The following is a 19,908-nucleotide window of genomic DNA, read 5'->3' as shown; positions in this document are numbered from 1 at the left end:
ATTTTGAATTAAAGTTTGGCTTTAATATCCTTCTTTAAAGTTCAAAGACTATTTTTTTGGTTCAACCTAACAGTGACTTTAAAGCTGATCCTGCATTTTGCTGGCAAAGGTCAAAATGTCTGTGTCCATATACGACTGTGAGTGTGTAAGCACAGGCAACAGGAGGAGGTTGTCTCATTATCCTGACTAATGGGAAGCCCCACGGCAAGTTTCTGTTACATCATGAATACTTTACACGTCCGTGTTTAAAAAAAACCAAAAACAAAAAACATTCAGTACGCCACGTACTTTACTGTACTAGACATTTTACTAGAATATTTTTCATTTCATACTACTTTCTACTTGTGTGTCACCATTCTCTGACATCATACATTAATTGAATACAGTCACTCAAGTTATACATATATGTACTGGTTATGAAAACTTATGAATGAGACTTCTAAACTTAAATGATTTCTGAAATAATAGTAAAAAGTGTAGTGTTTAGCACACTTGCCTTTGCAGAAAGGTGACCCATATTTGCAACCCGGTTGGAACGAGGGCCTTTCTGCATGCAGTTTGCATGTTCTCCTCGCGTGTGCGTCAGTTTTTCCTCCTGTTTCCAATGAGGCAAATTGGACACTCTAAATTGACCTTAGGTGTGAATGTGAGAGTGGATGGTCATTTGTCTCTATGTGGCCCTGTGATGGACTGATGACCTCTCCAGGGTGTCCCCGCCGTTTACCCTATGTTATCTGGGATTGGCACCAGCACCCTCCGCAGCCCTCATGTGGAAGACAAAGCGTTAGAAGATGGATGGATGGATAAATAGGAGTCATTTTGTATAACATTGGGGAGTTTTTTGTCTGACGTTTTCCTAATTGTAATACAGTAACCAGCCATTAACTGTTTAATGTTTCCTCTATGACAGTCATAAAAAGCATGTTGACTGAAGGAGCCATACAAGTACTTTGTGAAATCCCAAACCTGCAGAGTTGCAGAAGAGAAAGCGGTGGTGAAACGAAAAAAAAAAAGCATGTCAGGTTCAATGATGTTAAACTGAGATGTAGACATTCAAGGCCATCGAAGGCAGCAACTTCCGACTGACTACATCACATCCTCATGAGGTGTGCGTATGTTGTAAAGGACTGATTCATATAATACACCTTTGATGCCGGTGTCACAAACCGTCTGACTAAGCCGCTGTACTGTGTTGTGAGTAACTGGACGGCAACCAGTCATTCTCTGCTCAACATGTCCAGACAGAGCGTATCGCTCGCTCAGAAACTTGAGCGAAACAAACAATATCTATTGTGTGTCATTATTAACTGCGCTCCATCATGTGTCGGCATATGGTCACGAGTGTCTGCCTGTTTGAGTTTTGAGGAAGCTGCGTGTTTACACACTCACACTGTACACCTCCTCCAATACATCCCTGGTGTTTGAGCGCGTGTACACTGAAACTGTGTGGTGTGCGTGTGTGGTGTATCCAGCAGAGGTTACATGAGAGCTGTGCTGACTTGCACAATGTCCTTGCTTGCTCCACTGCCACCATGTGTGTTGTACAGATGTCACAACACTGCAGCGCCTCCCTCCTCTCTTCATCCCTCAGTGCCACTGTGAGAACACTTCACCCCCTTGATTCCCAGACAAGGACACACCCTATTTACAGGCTCACCTCCAATCAAATCCCACCCTTCCCATATGCAAACAACACTCAATATTCCCTCCAAAACAAGGTAACTGTCACTTTACAGAACTGACATGCACACAGTCGTATTTACAGTATAGGGTCCGTGGTTACGTGTCGCCATCTCCAGCTCTGCGACGGATTTAGATGCAGTTTGATAAACAGTGGCAAACCCAAATGAATCTCCCTTTAAACTTTACTTCAATTTGTGCCGTTGAAGTTACAGTATGATCAACAGTGCGTCTGTAAACATACTTCCTTTTTATTCATGTACATACATGTTTACAAATCATATACTGTAAGGTCGAGTGCATAATATTTCAACAGAAACAAACAACACAACAGAATGTTAAAAAGACAAAACAAGAACCAAACCCATAATCTATTTTATATTTACTGTAGTTATCCCCTGGTTGCCATATATCTGCCCCCTTTAAATACCCTTTATTATAATATCATATTAAATCTGTGCCAAAGAAACTTTGCATTTTCTTAATTCATTTATTATTGAAGTAGTGCAAAGTGCAAATCTAAATAGGCCTTCAACATGGAGCTAAAAATCAATCCTATGATCGCATTACTCTTGCAAAAAAAGGGCCAACAACTCTATTATTCTCACTGCAAGTACTGGAGATTACAGTCACAGAGGAGTTGATTGGAGAAATAGACAAAGCTCAAAGACATTTTTAATCTACAACCAATGTGTATCTCAGACTTGATAATATAGACTAGTTGTATCACTCCCCCCACCCCTCCAAACAAGCCATTCAGAAAACCGTTGTCCCTTTTAATTCAAATCAGAAGGAAGGTGTTACGATCTGCCACTTAAAAATCACTCCTGCTCTCTGTTCTGCTCAGATAATGTGGTCGTTTGCTGCCGCTCTCAAAGACAATACGTCGGTAGATGTGTCCTGCAGAGAGTGTTGATAAGATTGTGACACCTTTAGTGAGTAAACCATCAATCAGACTTTCATCAGACTACGTCTGTTTCATCACAGGAGCAGGCTTGGACACACAGAGGGTCGGATGTGATGCTATCACAATAAACATCTGTGTATACGTCACGTGTCAGGTAATTGTCCCCTGTTTGTTGTAAAACATTAACCCGGGTCCTGTATTGTGTATTTCAGTGAGTGTGTTCAAATATATAGCTGGCATGTGTACATTAAACACATATACGAATGCATGTGCATTACTGCATTTAACGCATTGATTCTTCTCCATTTATCATAATATTAGATCTTATATTATTGACACTGCGGGTCACTGTTGCACAGTATTGCTGCTGTTTTGTCGTGTATGTTCTTTTTATGTGTGTTTACATGCAAATGAAACCCAAAGTGCTGCCAAAGACAAAAAGACAAACATAATTATTAAAAGCTACGTTTAATTTTTGACAAGTAAGTCAAATATTGTGTCATAGTTTGATCGTGAATTCAGAGAAAGCTCTGTTCCACCCATCAGTCCTTCTCCTTTTACACTACAAACACCACAGTTGATTGCACCACTTTCTCACAGCTTTCTGTGTGTGTGTCCTGAGCTGTGAATAGCTCACGGTGTCCAGCGTCGTGTCTACGTGTCACCAGTAACATAATAAGGCCTGAGACGAGGCCTGATTGAAGTGCTAATGAGCTAATCATCCCCTGAATACCCTCCTCGGCTGTCTCATCTCAGGTCAGGCTGCGTGAACTTCATCTCTGCACCACTTTGTTCGTATCTGCTCACTGTTAGTCACTATAAAGCCATTATTTCACTTGATGACTGCAGATTAAGATTGAGGCGACAAAACTACAAATGGCTCAGATGTGATTCTAACCCCTCGTACGTGACAGCACGGCATATCTGAATTAAAAGGAAGCAAAAGCTTGTAATTATGCACAGATGTTGACTTTGTTTGCATGTGTTGGAGGTTGTTTGCATTCGGCTGTTCCCATATATTTTCCTCAGCTGCGTGAATGACAAGCCCAGCAGATGCAGGGACAGAAATAATCGTTGCTGCCTCCAGGCACAGTTACAGTCAGGAACTGGGATAAGTCTCATTGGCTGCGGTTGACACCGAAACTCACAGTTTATGTTTTGAGAGAATTTGTCCTGTGAGTGATTGTTATGTAAATCAACTTTGAAACTTTGGAAAGATCCAGTGCTGTGAAATTGAGCAATTGTACAATCTTTTTGACTTTATTTTTGCAGTGCGCAAAATCACATTTCAGTGGCTCACGCATGTGATGGTCTAGTAGCAGTTCACATATTGTACTGATTGTTGTTGATGAGCCTTTTACATTTATATCAGGAGCTACAGAGGCCACCATTTCGGTCCACAATGGACAAACTAAACATCTTTTGATTATATCTGCAACAGTTGCATTATCTGCAACATGCAACTTCACCGATAAATGTTGCTTATTTGTACACACTGTGCATTTAAAACTCAGTTCGAGCAAAGCCACCCAATCATAATAACACACGTATCCGTCACCATTTCTCAGAAACACACAGGCAGCAGGTAAAGGTGGAAGTACAACAATAACAACAACAATGTGTGAAAAAGACACTGCGAGTCATGCCAAGTCTCCCCTTAAGCATAACTGTTCAAACTGCCAATGCGGAGGACCCAGGAGCAGCAGCAGTGAGCCAATCGGCTTTCCACTCGTACAGGCAGACCTGTCGGTGCACCTGCTGATTCCCAGGCCTCTTTGCCAATCTTCGACTACAGTGAAACCCAGCAAGAGTGAAACTGGCCGCGAGCCAGAGGAAGAGCTGATTGACTACTCATGACACAATTGTTAGGTGCAGGGGATCCTGGGAGGAGGGTCAGCCCTAATAGACGAGAAAATAAAGATGACTAACCCTGAGAAGAGACGAAAAGGAGGAGGAGAAGGAGAAGAAACAGTTCACTGAACTCCTGGGAACCTGAAACCGGTCCAACTTGGCCTTCCCGATTGCTCAATGAGTGTACGATGACTGCACATACTGTGCAACTGTCTGTGTTTACGTCATGTGAGAGTGTGTAACCACCTTCACGCTGCGGAATAATATTTATCATATTTGACGTGTTTTTCCCAGACCAACATGAAGAACTTTGCAAAGCATCTGTGTTTTCCTTTTGAATAAAGACTGGAAAATTGTCATAAATAAGACGTGATCTTTCATATGCGTTTGACAAAGGTGCGTCATGGCTGGTTTTGACCCTGCTCTGCTGCTCCCTTTGAAGCTGCTAATAACCATAGAGTTCCTGTCTGACCTTCTTCATCCTTTACTCTTCTGCAAAACAAAGAGAGATAGGGTGGAAAGCAAGATGAACTTTATCAAAGACAGCATTCACATTTCAAAGTGTTCCTTTGATATGTGCCACTGTTAACCACTTTGGTCTGCAAAGAATTGCTAAAAAATGATATTATTTGGTGGGAAATCCGCATCATTAATTCAACAAAATGACCAAACCACTACTCTACTTTTCACTTTGTACTCTTATTGTAAAATTTACAAATACTTTTTATTGTGATTTTAGGTGTTAGGTTTGAGGTCTTTTTCTTAGTGTAATCAGTGTTGTTTTGTCGTCTGTAATTGGTGAGCCAAAGACAATTTTCCACCTCGGTAGACAATAGACCTATTCTATTCTATTCTATTCTATTCTGGACATTCAAGTGATCAACCTGGTGTCACTCTGAAAACTTGGTCAGATCACTCATTTTTTGTTTCTTGGTGACTTCTTGTCAGTTTAATTTATTCTATTTTACTAGTATTAACTTGGTAAATACAAACTTTGTCATAAGAACAGCTAAAAACCTGTAATCACCACAGTGAATACATTATCAACTAAAGTTTTTAATGGTCACCATGTGTTGCCAAATATTATTTAGTACTGTTCATTTGTCTCCCAACCTAATTAATGATTAGTCTAACACTCGCTCTCCCTTTAGCTCTGTTTAGGTCTCAACCAGGAATATACTTACCTGTTCTATATGTTTACAAGACAACTGTTCACAAGACTTTGTCTCTTATTAGAAACCTTTTGGAGCTCTTTTAGTTGACAAAAAAGAAAGGCCTCAAAAACTAAAAGAGAGATGCTAAAACAAACTGAATCAAATTGAGGGGGAGTTATTTGTAATTTAATCTGTAGTTAAAATATTGATTGGAGCAGCTTTTGAATTTAAATCCCCCCCTTGTTGACCACTAATCAAACCTGGCAAACAAATGGCAATGGCTGGTGTTAACTTCTTCCCTTATGTGCACATCAAAGGTCATGATGAGTCCACTTGTGTCAGATGACAAAACTCGTAACCACGCCATAAAAGGTCACTGGGCTGAGACGCAGGATGTCCTGCTTTAACCCATCGATAAGCGCCGTACAAACAGAACCATGACACGTGGTTGCATGATGGAGGGCACACTGACTGATGGCAAACACATTGCTGGTGCATTGGGGTGTTTTTAAGCCTCCTATTCATCTGTGACTGACCCACCCTGCACAGAACAAATGCACTGCAGAGCCGTTGCATCCACAACTGTTTTATAGCCTCCCTGTCATGTTCACCCCAGTCTGTTGTTTTAAGTATCGTCTGTCTGTACGGTACGTTTTCCTCTGAAAATGGAATAATAGTAATGTGCCGATTCCATTGTTGTATTAAATCAGCACAAAGCAGATTTTTGTGAACAAGTGAATCCATCTCCTCTGAATGTCTCTCTGTTCCTTTCAAAGAAGACACAGTGATCAGTCACAGTATGGCACCGCCAGACCCCATCAATGGTCATGTGGATTGCATTAGAATTGGTTGACCTATGGCACAGCTGGAGACCTGAGGCTACTTATCATATCCTTCAACAGGGACCTGGTTCAGGAAAAGAACCTGGTGTGCTGATGAGGATTATTCAGACTCCCTGGAGTGAACAGTTCTTTGCTGAGTTTTAATAGTTTTGGTGGCCCCTTAAAAAAAAACCCAACCTCCCTGAATATTAAGTAACTTACAATCAGACATGATCAGTGATTATTATGGTGCAAATTGTGTCAAACGTGCAAAAATGTTGATCTCAAAATACACATGACAAAAGAAGGTATCATTTGCATTTCATTTATTTGCATCACATCACTCCGACACGTAAAAGAACACACAGGTTAGAGAGATATAAGGCATTAGTGGTGTAAACAGATGCAATTTAAATCCATGTTTTGTCTAATCATAAACATGACAAATAAACTGTTTTAACAAACAGAATAGAATATACATTAAAATGACTTCCACAAGAAGCATAGTAAAGTCCAGCAACATACCGTATATATACACTTGTATATCAACCACGTATCATTGTATGTATGATAGTTGTAATTGTCACAGGTAAAAAAGAGTTTTTTTTTGTTTTTTTAAAAGTGCACAGCATACACTGACTTTCACACGGAGGCTGTTGAGCATCACCTACCTCTGCACACTGGGCTTTTCAGGAGATAAGGAGTGTATTGAACATGTAAACAAAGAGGGGCATATATAAAAGAGCCAGGCTGATGGAGGTGGTGGGAGGATCTACAGGGTGGAAGTCAAGACTCCTGCAGTGCTTGCTTTTACAGATGCAGATGAAGAGAGTTACGAGAACAAAAAGGCATGGGTTACTGCTGCCATGCAAGCTTTCACATCAGACAGGGGGATTTTAAAACGAGTTCCTGTGCTCAGCAGAAGATTTAAAGGAAACACATTTGTCACAAACAAAATCCTCCCACTCGGCTTCTATTTCCTTAATCGCGACATCAGTTTGATAAAATTCCATTGGAGATGCAGGTCTTGGTGATCGCATTGCTGTTACAGCCAGAAAATAACCAGCTAGGAGAGATCTGTCACACACAGGTCAGAACGCGGCACCATGCTCTGCAACCTGAACTTGCAGCTGCTGCATATATAAAAAAAAAGAAAAGCTGGTGCAACCAGACAGCAAGAATACAACAGAGAGGCAGCTAACGCCCATCTGCTCAAATATGGCCCTTACTCTCTCTGTTTCCCTCCAACTTACAGTAAAAGGCTGCAGTTGGTGGCAAAGCTTGACATGCAAATTCAAAGCATTTACATGAGAGCCTGGCTTTTCTCTCTCTCTGCGTTGAGTAGTCATTGAGTAAATCAGATTTTTTTTTTTCCAATTCCTTTCAAATCTCACATCACTGCTTTTCTTTTACATGTGTCAACAATGATACATACAAATTAAATCACCAGACAATATTTTATTATACACATAGATGACGTATATTCTGCCTTTAAATATATTGTAAACAAAGCCGCTTTCCTTAAGTCCACCTGACGGAGCATGAACTGAGATCCTGGATAAGAATGACCCAGAATCCTCTGCTGTCCCCACCGATATTTGTGTCTATGCTGCTGACTGTGAACCATCCCTTGTATCTGCTCCATTTGGCATCCCAAAAATCGAATAAAAAGCCAAACACTGCACAGAGAAAGATGCTAAACTAACCACAAATAGAACCTGTAGCATCAAGTGAAAGTAAAGAACTTAAATAAGTTAATTTTGCCCACAACCCATAGGGTTAACGGTCAACATAGTTCAGATGAAGCAGAAGAACTTCTTCCAGCTGCACCTAGAAAACGCTTTGGTGCGCCTGTCGGAGAACCTCCTCTTCTTTGTCTTGCGAGTTTTGCTTTTGATGGCGGCAAAGATGGCCGCATCAAACGCCTCCTTTAAGTTCTTTTGGGTGAGTGACGAGCACTCGATGTAGTCTGCAGCCCTGATCTTCTCCGCCATGCTTCGGGCCCGTGAGTTCAGAATGGGCTTGACATTCGATTGGTCCAGGTTAATGAGAACATTCACGTCAAGTAAAAGGTCCGACTGTGTCCCGACGAGGATGATGGGTGAGGACGGGTTGTAGGCGCGGATCTCTGGGACCCACTTCTTGGTGATGTTGTGAAAAGAGGTGGGGTTGACCATGCTGAAGCACAGGAGGAAGACATCTGCGTGGGCATAGGAGAGAGCTCTGAACTCATCAAACTCCTCCTGATGGGAAAAGGAAGACAGAAAGCATGAGTTAGTGTCTCTATCAAGCTCCGGACAAAAGATGGATGAGGACCGAGAGAAAGTCACTGACTCACTGAAACCTCTTTCATTCTTAAGTATGGTGAAACCTTGTGCATCACGTTTTAGATTGAGCAAGTGAATGACACATGAGACACCTCAATAATCAACTTCCTAAACAACAATTCAACAAAACTGCATATTGTAATAAAAGAGGGAAGTTTGGCAATAAATGACAGAAAAATAATGCCGTTGGTTGTAGTTGTCATCTGAAATACTGCATTACTGTCCACTTCTTATTAAACGCTATAATTTGCCTTCTAGGAAATAGATGGTAACGATAACATATTGATATTTAACTTCATTATTATTGTCTTACCTGTCCAGCAGTGTCCAGGAGCTGAACTCTGACCGGAGATCCTTCGACTTGGACCTGACCTGTTAAAAAGCAGAGACACAAATCAGTTAGTTGAACGTAAACTCACTTTCAAACAAGTTAGGTAATTTATGGCACACAGAGAGTAGCAGATGATAGCAGATGATATTCCCTAATCTAATATGGGTTTTATTTTGTTTTTGGGGGTGGAGGTAGGGTGAACAGTTCCAAAATTACAATCAATACTCGAATGTGTTAAAACAAGTACACACTTTGTATAATATTGACACATCAAACAGGAAAAAAAAACAAAAACAAAACTTTTGTCAAGTACATTTTTGGATGAAGGAAGTACATAAAATATAGTTGTGTCGTTTACTGTATTTTCATCAAAATGGAAGTTTGGCAGTAGGTGACAGAACATTTAAACTATAAACCATACTTCAGTGGAAACTGAATAAGCTCCACACTAACCCAGCAGACTGATACTCCAGACTCAGTATTTTCCTTGATAAAAAAACAGAACCTGGAAAATGTGATAATGGAAAAGAGTAGAAAATATGTTGTGACTCACCGGAGAAGACATCGAACCCTGTCTGCTTGTACTCTGAGGGGTAACCGTTGGAGGTGTAGCTGACGACCATGCTCGTCTTCCCGACGGCTCCGTCTCCGACCAGCATACAGCTGATGACCCCGGGCTCCAGCTCGTCCTCCCGGGTCAAGCCGCAGGCCGAAGGCACTCGGGGTTCGTGGTAGAAGTAATCCATGTGAGGTGGCATATTAAACTCCAGACTGCAGACTCTCCTCCTACTCCCTGTCTGCGCCGAGAGCTGAAACTATACACTGTAAGTCAGCTGAGAGCTGTTACCTCTGTCTCTGTCTCACATACCTTCAGACTGTCTGACTGCTTCCATTCTGACTGACGGGACACATGTGGGGGCGGGGCCTTTGTGGAGAAGTTTGTGCTCAAACTGGTTGTGATTTGCATAGACACGCCCACTCGAAACGTCTCCATAGCTAGTTATAAAAACAATTAAATTAATTCAAATTCAAAGAACTTGACTTTTTTTAAGGCACCCGGAACAGTTGGACATATTTACAAGAGACAAACAGGAATAAAAATGTAAATATAACAACCAGATTATATTACCAACTGTATTTACATAGGTGCAAGTTGCAATGGGAAGTACGTACATGGAGACAATGTGAAAGCAGCTGTCAAATAGAATAGATTAATACAAATCTAATTTTTCAAATCAAAATATTTTCATATGGTTTTCATATAAGCTATTTTCTGCCTCTAGTCCCGAGAAGTCAATAACAGAACAAAGTAAACGAACAAATACATTTAAAAAAAGTGTAAGACTATAATACAATGTGTTAACTGTGAGGCACACAAGTTTACAACTGTACTACCTAATTTCAGGCAATACCTGAAACAAAGTATTTTCTCTGTCTTATTTTTCATTAATTCGTTTATTTTTTATTGTGATTATTATTATTCTTCGTCTTCTTCTTATAATTATTATAGTTTATCCATCATATTAATGAATTGATTATATATGTTTATATTACACATACAACATGATGTAGAAATAATTGTGCAGATTCTCATTTATTAAGGACAAGTTATACAAGTTATTGAATCAGTAGCAACTGGACTTTTTGGGGATTTATTGAGTATTATTATAATATCTATTTATCAAGAAGTATTAAATGTAATGTTATTAAGTATCTATTCTGTTCTGACTGCAGTACTATGCACCGCAATAGGATTCTGCATAAGGTTTTTCTTATTACTGGGCAAATTGCTCCCCCTAGTGACAAAGTCAGGGCACTGCACTGAATATGATCACATGATTCCGGGTGTCACCTGATTATCCAGTCCTGTGTGGTGCAGGCGGAAGCTAAGCTAGCTGTTATGATAGCACGAGTTGGTTGAAATATCCTATGTTTTCATATTTATTGTGGAGCGTCAGAAATATTGTACACATCGCACGTCAGCAAAGGCTCACGCAACGACAGGAAATAATGCGGCGGTGGGTGAACGGGAGGAAGCTGTGACATGATAGCTAGCTTTTTTGTAGCCATGTCGTCTCTGAATTGACTCGTCACTGTCCTGTTTATGTGGAGATCATTTATTTACTGGTACTAAAATAAGGCGAATTAAGGTCATTTCAACTATGGCTTCCATTCTCGACGAGTACGAGGACTCGCAAAACATAAGGCAGCAGCACAGCCGTTTGTCAAGCACCAACATCGGAATAGCACACTCAGGTAGATTGCATTTTAAGGTTATTAATGTTTAATAACAGATGGACACACTTTTAAAAAATTGTTTGTATTCATATAAGCGTTTTCTCTAATTGCAGGCTTTGTGAATGTGAGGCTTGAAGAAGAGAAGCCGATATTCAACAAGCAGAGGATCGATTTTACTCCACCAGAGAAAATAAACCATCTTGCAGTTTGCAACAATCAGCTGTGCATGAGTCTGGGGAAGGACACCCTGCTGAGGCAAATAACACACTGTCAATCAACACTGCCTTAGTGGTCACTAGTGTCTTGATTGTGTCAATTTGGATTAATGACTGCTCTACACTGATTAATTGTCAAAGTTGTTTATTAAAGCATTGTCATTGCTTCTGATACTGATGTATTTATGTTCTTTTGTATGTAGGATTGACTTGGCCAAGCCAGATCAGCCCAATCAGATTGAATTAGGAAGGAAAGATGACAGTAAAGTGCACAGACTCTTCCTGGACCCCACTGGTGAGAAAATACACAATGTGTATTCTATTTTGAATTTACAAACTACAAACACAGCTACACATTACCAGCCATTAAACATATGCCTAGTATTGTTTAGTGTGTTTTTTAATATATAGCATGGCTCAGACTATAGCAGCACTGCATTGATCTGGTATGGCATGGTTGTGACTTACTAACAGCTGGAGCCCTGTCCCTCCTCCATGTTATCCCACTGCAGGCTCCCATGTGCTGATCAGCATGAGCTCCTGTGAGTGTCTGTACCTCAACAGGAACACACAGAAGGCACGCAGCTTGTCCCGCTGGAGAGGCCATCTCATTGAGAGTGTTGGCTGGAACAAGGTGCTGGGCAATGAGACCAACACAGGGCCCATCTTAGTTGGCACCAGTCAAGGCATCATTTTTGAGGCTGAGATCTCCGCAAGTGAGGGCAGCCTGTTCAACACCAATCCAGACCAATACTTCAGACAGGTCTGTCTGATTATCTGACAGTAAACTACTTGGCCATTATAACGTACATTTTAATATATATTACAGGGGTAATATTGTGTCTACATTACTTTACCAACAGCACATGATGTTGATCTACATGTCTTATTTTATGCTTAATAATATAATTTTTCTCGTGACAGGTCCACTGTCTGGAGGAGGATGGGAAACCAGCACCCGTCTGCTGCCTGGAGATAGAGCGTGGCCTGGAGAGCAAGTACTTTATCATCGCCACCACCCGCAAACGCCTGTTCCAGTTTGTGGGTAAGGTGGCCGAGGGGACAGAGCAGCAAGGCTTCAGCACTATCTTCAACCAGAACCAGGACCTGTTGCCCAGTTTCCAGGAGTTTCCAGCCAACATGGGCTACAGTGAGATCACGTTCTACACCTCAAAGCTTCGAACCTCCCCTAAGGCGTTTGCCTGGATGATGGGTAATGGAGTTCTTTACGGTCAGCTGGACTACGTGAGGCCTGATTCCCTGCTAAGTGATGTGCAGGTAAATGTCTCTATGTGTGTGGAGGAGGGGGAGAATGTTCACTTATCTTAATAATGTTTAGTTCTGCCTTCTTGTAATTTCACATTCTTTTCCATGTTTCAAAAAGGTATGGGAGTACACTCCGGACATTGATATTAGCCTCAACAAGCCCATCTCCATTGTGCTGACACAGTTCCACTTCCTGTTGTTGCTTCATGACCGAGTCAAGGCCATCTGCACCCTGAATGGGCAGGTGGTTTATGAGGATGTGTTCCCAGATAAATTTGGCTCCCTTAAGAAGATGATCAAGGACCCAGTCGGGGGGTTGGTATGGATCTACACTGAGCAGGCAGTCTTCCGATATCAAATCCAACGTGAGGCCAGGGATGTGTGGCAGATGTACATGAGCATGAATAAATTTGATCTGGCAAAGGAGTACTGCCGTGACCGGCCTGAGTGCATGGATATGGTCCTGGCTAAGGAGGCTGAGCACTGCTTCCAGAATAAACGATACCTGGAGAGTGCCAAGTGCTATGCGCTGACACAGAACTATTTTGAAGAGATAGCACTCAAGTTCATCGAAGCCAAACAGGACGAAGCCTTAAAAGAATTCTTACTGAAGAAGCTAAATAATTTGAAAATGAGTGAGAGAACACAGATCACCCTGCTGGTCACCTGGCTAACCGAGCTCTACCTGAACCGTCTTGGCCAGCTGGAGAGTGATGGTAACACCATCATCTTCCAGGAGACCCGTGAAGAGTTCCGCAACTTCCTCAGTAGCTCGAAGCACAAGGAGTGCCTTTTCAACAATCGCAGCACCATCTATGACCTGCTGGCCAGCCACGGCAATGTGGATGACATGGTGTACTTCTCCGTTGTCATGCAGGACTACGAAAGAGTGATATCCCACTACTGCCAACACGATGACTTCAGCGCTGCTCTTGGGGTGCTCTCCAAGCACTGTGATGAGAAGCTTTTTTACAAGTTTTCCCCCGTCCTCATGCAACATATTCCCAAAAACGTGGTGGATGCATGGATTCAGATGGGCAAGAAGCTGGATCCAAAGAAGCTCATTCCAGCTCTGATGAACTACAGTCAGATGGGCAGCACCCAGCAGATCAGTGAAACCATCCGCTACATGGAGTTCTGTGTGTATGAGCTTAATGTGACAGAGGAGGCGATCCATAACTACCTGCTGTCACTTTATGCCAAATATAAGCCTGCCTCTCTGCTGTTGTATCTGGAGCAGGCAGGCACACACGCCTCAGAGATACACTATGACCTGAAGTATGCTCTCAGGCTGTGTGCTGAACATGGCTACCTCAAGGAATGTGTCCTGGTCTATAGGATAATGGAGCTGTATGAGGAGGCAGTAGATCTTGCTTTAAAAGTAAGTGGTGCCCATTGTTGGGTCAGTGTGTAGATAAAATAAAACATATTTCAGTCATTCAAGTATGGAATCTGCTTGCCCAGTCATATTTAATATTAAAGTTACTCATTGCCACCAATGTGTGATGTATTTATTATCTCTAGGTAGATGTGGACTTGGCCAAGTCATGTGCTGACCTGCCCGAGGATGATGAGGAACTGAGGAAGAAGCTTTGGCTAAAGATTGCCCGGCATGTTGTGCAAGAAGAGAAAGATGTAAAGAAAGCCATGAACTGCCTGTCCAGCTGCAATCTACTCAAGATTGAAGACATACTGCCCTTCTTCCCAGACTTTGTCACCATTGACCACTTCAAGGTTTGTTACATAGTATTTACTCTCATGTGTTTTGAGTAAAGTAAGCCATGTACGTCATTTTTCTATTCACCTTTGTGTCTCAGGAGGCCATCTGCAGCTCCCTGGAGGAGTATAACCAGCACATTGATGAGCTGAAGCAGGAAATGGAGGAAGCTACAGAAAGTGCCAAACGAATAAGAGAAGACATCCAAGAAATGAGGAACAAATATGGTGTAGTGGATTCCCAAGAAAAGTGTGCTGCCTGTGACTTCCCATTGCTCAACAGACCCTTCTATTTATTCCTTTGTGGACACATGTTCCACAATGACTGCCTGTTTCAGGTAACCTTTTAGAAAATCAAACAAATTCATACATTTCTGAACATCTTCAGCGTAGTCATAGTTTCCAATCACATATGACTTTTTTTGTTCCTTCCAGGAAGTCACCCCTCACCTGTCTGCCTACAAGCAGAGTCGCCTGGAGGAGCTACAGAAAAAGCTTGCCGCAACCACACAATCCTCCAAGTCACGCCACCGTCCAGTCCCCAAGGATGAGGGTGATACTTCCAGTCTGGGAAAGGGCAATGCTGGCACAAGCCGGGAGCAGATAAAATCAGACATTGATGACATCATTGCAACTGAGTGCGTGTACTGCGGCGAACTAATGATCAAATCTATTGACAAGCCATTCATTGATCCACATAAATTTGAGGAGGAGAAATCCAGCTGGCTATGAATTGGGGATTCATCTTCTCCCAGTAGGATGTACACCTATGTCAACCCACTATCTGTGTGTCGGTGAAACTGCATCATCCATAGGACAGGCCTATGATGAATGTGCTTGCTGTTGAAAACTGTGTGTGCTTCATTTGCTCTTTACAGAATACATCTTTTTTGTTGGTAGTATTTGAAGCAGACTTTGAGACCGTAGCACTTTATATGGGAGCATTGACATTGAGTGATGATCCGAAATAATGTGGTGAGGTATAACAGTGCCAGAGATGTACAGTACATAGACGTGCCTGAACCTATGAATATGATGGTTGAAAATGATTCAAATGTAACTGCACTATACGTTTACTAACTGCATTAGCTTATGCACTTGTTTGGTCGATTAAAGCATAACATCCATTTGAACAATTGTGTATGTTATGTGTGTCATCTTGATTTCAACATCAATGATTTACAGTACACTGTTCATTGCACACTTTATGCTTTTACTTAGTTGTACTGGTGGGACATGAATAAGACCACATATCTTAATTGACATGGTTTGGCATCAAGCTTAAGTATAACAGGAGGATTTGAGTGATAACACACAACATGGGCAGATCAGTATGTTACTGTAAAATAACTTGACAGCCATTTTAACAATTTCAGAGAAAAACTTTATAGTTGTCACATTTAGTGAGTATTGAACTGCCATAAACGGAGTTCCCTTCTGGTGACGTCAGACGTAGCTCGGTAATCTTCGCAGTGAGCAGACACCACTAATCGAAATCGGAAAATCATCGATACGTTTGTTTTAAGTGTTTCATAACTTTTCAGAATTGAATAAATTGTGGGTGCGTACATTGCACAGTTTGCAAAATATGCCGTTTGAATTACTGTCAATGTTGCGTCCCCGTAAACATCGACGAGCGAACGGCCCACTTTCTGCGATTGATTAAAACGCCTGCTCCTTGCTGTACCCTCGCCATGGCGTCGTGTCTCTGCTCTCTCAGTAACAGAAAGTGGCCGCCTCTCTGCTGTTGCTGCCGACTCAAAGCTCACAGACTCGCTTGGTGCCTCAAACCGCCATTTTGGAGTCAGAGAACCGAGAGTCGGCAGCAGCGACGAGAGAGGCGAAAAGGGGGACACGGGGCCCAGGTGAGAGACTCCGTGGTGGTTGTTATGGCGAAGGAGCAATGGGGGAAGATGGCCGGGAGGAAGAAAGAATTAGAACACAGGGATCATTCGTTCACCAGGCAACCGACTACCCGCTCGTGTCCGCATTGAGGGTACGAGAGGCGCGGGCGGCGGGCCTGGCTGTTGCTGTGTCGCAACTGAACAATCCAAGAACTGCAATTAAACCAATATCATTTCTTAATACATTGTTAAGGAAGTGCGGTGGTGGCCTTAAAGAGACAGAGTCGATTTGAATGCTTCATATTAACGGCGTGAGGGTCCGTGTTAGCGAAAACCAGTATTTCATAAGCTAACGTTAATGATGTATGCTACATGAGATAAGTGGTATCACAGATGGTCCTGTTTCTAAGGCTGGGCGTTGGATCACTTAGCAGCGCTTGCAAATATCTGCAGTGTTTTCTTGTAGCAGGACTGTGAGTGCAAATCACCACCTTGACCCTTAACTATCATTGATCGCAGGCAATGTAGCTTCTGCTAACAGCTACAACTCGTTAGCCCGGGAGTTGTACCATCCAAGGTTAGCTAGCAAAGCCTGGCTAATGCTAGCGTGGACTTGTCAGCTAGCCAATAATAACACAACCACACGATGTCAAAGGAAGGCCAACATTATTTCTGAATATATTCATTTTAATAATTATACCAAAGTCTTGCGTGGCTTTAGTTCATGTCACCCCCTAGTTTATTAGAGAGGTTGTGTAGTAATTACTTAGGACAAGTGTTGTAGTTCCCCTATTGAAACGCCACAGCTTTAATACTCAACTTATATGAAATATTAATATAATCAAATATACGAAGATTTCAATTGCTCTGACTTCAGTGGCCTGATCTTTTAATAAGATATGGAATGTATAATGGAACTAAATTAATACATACTATGTATTAGCACACATGTCTGTGTGTGTCAGGGAAAGGGATATTAAATTAAAATAAAAAAAGAGGATCAATCTACAGTTCTTATAAGTGATTATTTTTGCAAACATGAAGCAAACCGTTAACAGCTGAGATCACATGCAGTTTAATATTATGTGAATAAAATATGTTTTGTGGAAACAGTGCCCTGTTTTAAAGCTCAAAACACTCAACATTGAAGTGCTGCACAATAAAACTCCAGGCAGAGCACATAACACATGAAACACCAGCCCCTCATAAATCTGCATTTGTCTTTAAATATCACTTGTGTGACTGGGATTTCCTTTTTTACAGGGTTTGTACCCTTTGTCAGATCATTATTCTTGGAATCAAGTGCAATGATGTACTTAACTGAGAAGGTAGGTACATTATTGAACCATGAGTTGGTACAATTCTGCAAGTCAGAAGGTGGCTTGGAATAAATGGTTGTTCTGTTTACTATGAAAACAACTGAGATGTGGGTGGATATAAGGACTCTGGAACCAGGCTGGATGGAGAATATCTCTTGCAACCCAGATTTGACTAGTCAGAAAATGATTGGGATTGGGGAAATTAAGGCAAAATGAAACTGCTTCTGAGTTTTGTGAAATTTTATTAAGATACTGTAACTCTATTTAGGTAAATGGATGTAAAATTGCCAAACCTTCAAATGCTACCTTTTTAAATAGGTAACCTTGCCCTGTGCTTGAACTCTGATCTTGAATCATATGCCCATTACTGTCTATCTTCACTCGGCTTCTCTCTCATCAGTAAAAGTTGCTGCCCTTCTGGGCAGAGGAGTCTGTGTTGCATGGCGTCAGGGCAGGGCGGCCAACTGGAGGTTGGGGCTTCAGGAACCTCTGTCCTGGCCAAACCTCTCTACCTGCAACGTTTAGAAAGATCACTGAGGTTGGACAGTTTCCTGCGTCAAACTGCTACCATCTTCAACAGAGACATAACCAGGTACTCTCTCAGATTTAATTAATGCATTGTTACAGGACACAATCTAATGTAAGTTCAATTGGGTGTTGCTTTAAGAGTTGTTCTTTTGCTTTTACAATGTTAGAAAGTGAGGTAGTTGGAGCAATATTTATTAAAACATTAAAAAGCTTGAAAATATAATGTTGGCATCTTTTTATGAGACATAAGACAGTAGAACTTTCTCTGAAAACAAACAATGAGTTTATAGCTACACTTTTCTCATTATGTAGTGATGATAGCGATGACAGTGATGGTGCATTGGGGACTGGGCTCTCCCTGGACCACTCAGCACAACATACAGCTTTGACAGTGAAGAGTGAGTCATGTGAACACGGTGATGGATTGGCTGAAAGTAAGACTCTTAATGGAGTTTTGCTACAAGGTAAAGGTAAGATGCATAGAGAAACACTTTGTTAATGTTTCTCCTATATTACTACACAAGTATGTCCTTAGCTGCTGTCATTTATTTTGGCTTTGTTTTGTCTCTTTTTTAAAACCCCATAGACCAAAAAGCAGATAAAGCAAGCCTCTACAATTTCTCCAAGCTGAAGAAAAACAGGAAATGGCTCAAGGTATGTATAAACATTTCACATCTTACAATAGAAATTTAAATAGTATTTAAGATTGTGTTGTCCTCCAGGAAGCCAGATTTTTTGAACACTGCATTGTTTTGTTCTCATCCTTTCTTTACCTGACACACTCCTTTCAACTTCCTTGAACCACATTCTCCCTCTTCCTCCTACAGAGTATCCTGTTGAGTGATGACACCACGGACTCGGACACAGATTCAGATGATTCTGATTTCAATTTGTCTCAGGAGGAGCTGCACGACATGCTGAGGCTGCATCGCTTTACCAGGCAGCATCAGAGCAAGTTCCACTCTGACCGTGAGGTACACGTGCTCATGAATACAGTGCCAAGAAAGACTTAGATAACACGAAACACATGTTTTCTTTTTATATATCTTATATATAATAAATATATCTGTATATTTCTGTCCATTTTTATCTGTCCCACAGCTGCACCAGTATCAGTACTACAGCACTGGGCTCTTGTCTACTCATGACCCATTTTATGAGCAACATCGCCATTTACTGGGCCCAAAGAAGAAGAAAATCAAAGATGAGAAGAAATTCAAGGGTAAAGACAAAGCTGAAATCTGTTGGAGATTTGTTCAGATAATTATTGGAAAAAATGTGAATTTGTTTTTGTGTGTGACTCTTGTTATTCAGCTAAACTGAAAAAGGTGAAGAAGAAGAAGAAACGGGGTGAGGGAGAGTTTCTGGAAGAGGGGCATCCTTACATCAACAAGGTCTTTGCAAGGTTTTCCCATGATGCTCCGCTGCCTATCGTGAAGAAGAAACATCTGACCATTGAACAGCTGAATGCCCGGAGACGCAAAGCCTGGCTGACCATTGCCAAAAAGGAGATCCCCAAAGTTAGTATGAATGATGTTAATCATAGCTATGGTCATTAATAAATGCTCAGTAATTTTAAGTTTTGGTCAAATGTTCAGTACTTAATATTCTATTTATACTTAAATTGCAGACTTTCAAGCAGAAGACCTCTGCTAAGAACCTGGTGTTGACTAATGCTAAAAAGGTAAGTCAAGCGTATAGAATATTATGA

General features: G+C 41.5%; 3 protein-coding genes across 6 annotated transcripts in view; 2 read left to right on the top strand and 1 right to left on the bottom strand.

Annotated features, from left to right (window-relative positions):
* Positions 1-6,722: 6,722 nt before the first annotated feature.
* On the bottom strand, positions 6,723-9,976 carry rhov (ras homolog family member V). The gene is made up of 3 exons (XM_058614336.1): positions 9,625-9,976; positions 9,054-9,112; positions 6,723-8,656 (listed from the first exon to the last, which is right to left on the bottom strand). The coding sequence occupies exons 1-3, from the start codon at positions 9,827-9,829 to the stop codon at positions 8,210-8,212; spliced, it is 711 nt and encodes a 236-aa protein (XP_058470319.1). The 5' UTR covers positions 9,830-9,976; the 3' UTR covers positions 6,723-8,209.
* Positions 9,977-10,912: 936 nt separating this feature from the next.
* vps18 (VPS18 core subunit of CORVET and HOPS complexes) lies at positions 10,913-15,634 on the top strand. Its single transcript, XM_058614305.1, has 9 exons — positions 10,913-11,327; positions 11,423-11,564; positions 11,728-11,819; positions 12,037-12,287; positions 12,449-12,802; positions 12,909-14,171; positions 14,315-14,524; positions 14,608-14,844; positions 14,942-15,634. Exons 1-9 carry the CDS (start codon positions 11,234-11,236, stop codon positions 15,236-15,238), a joined length of 2,940 nt encoding a protein of 979 aa, XP_058470288.1. The 5' UTR covers positions 10,913-11,233; the 3' UTR covers positions 15,239-15,634.
* Positions 15,635-16,225: 591 nt separating this feature from the next.
* ino80 (INO80 complex ATPase subunit) overlaps positions 16,226-19,908 on the top strand; it is a 38,205-nt gene continuing 34,522 nt past the window's right edge. Inside the window, exons 1-9 of one of the 4 annotated variants that reach the window (XM_058613166.1) lie at positions 16,232-16,371; positions 17,614-17,678; positions 18,070-18,261; positions 18,510-18,661; positions 18,784-18,851; positions 19,025-19,171; positions 19,299-19,419; positions 19,512-19,717; positions 19,828-19,881. In XM_058613166.1, coding sequence (XP_058469149.1) covers positions 18,110-18,261; positions 18,510-18,661; positions 18,784-18,851; positions 19,025-19,171; positions 19,299-19,419; positions 19,512-19,717; positions 19,828-19,881 — 900 coding nt within the window. In that variant the 5' untranslated portion in view covers positions 16,232-16,371; positions 17,614-17,678; positions 18,070-18,109. The other 3 variants (XM_058613164.1, XM_058613165.1, XM_058613167.1) reach the window with 3 other exon arrangements.

Source organism: Solea solea, chromosome 17 (assembly GCF_958295425.1).
Source record: "Solea solea chromosome 17, fSolSol10.1, whole genome shotgun sequence".
In the NCBI taxonomy this organism is placed as follows: Eukaryota; Metazoa; Chordata; class Actinopteri; order Pleuronectiformes; family Soleidae; genus Solea; species Solea solea.
Note: the sequence above shows the minus strand (reverse complement) of the source record. Positions and strands in the feature narration are given on the sequence as shown.

Bases quoted from the DNA above. Each gene is read 5' to 3' on its own strand.
- rhov (XM_058614336.1), bottom strand. From the start codon at position 9,829: ATGCCACCTCACATGGATTACTTCTACCACGAACCCCGAGTGCCTTCG. The intron at 9,113-9,624 runs GTGAGTCACAAC...GCTTTTTAACAG, and splicing joins AGGGTTCGATGTCTTCTCCG to GTCAGGTCCAAGTCGAAGGA. The intron at 8,657-9,053 runs GTAAGACAATAA...TTTTCCCATCAG, and splicing joins TCCTGGACACTGCTGGACAG to GAGGAGTTTGATGAGTTCAG.
- vps18 (XM_058614305.1), top strand. From the start codon at position 11,234: ATGGCTTCCATTCTCGACGAGTACGAGGACTCGCAAAACATAAGGCAG. The intron at 11,565-11,727 runs GCAAATAACACA...TTTTGTATGTAG, and splicing joins GGGAAGGACACCCTGCTGAG to GATTGACTTGGCCAAGCCAG. The intron at 14,172-14,314 runs GTAAGTGGTGCC...TATTATCTCTAG, and splicing joins CAGTAGATCTTGCTTTAAAA to GTAGATGTGGACTTGGCCAA.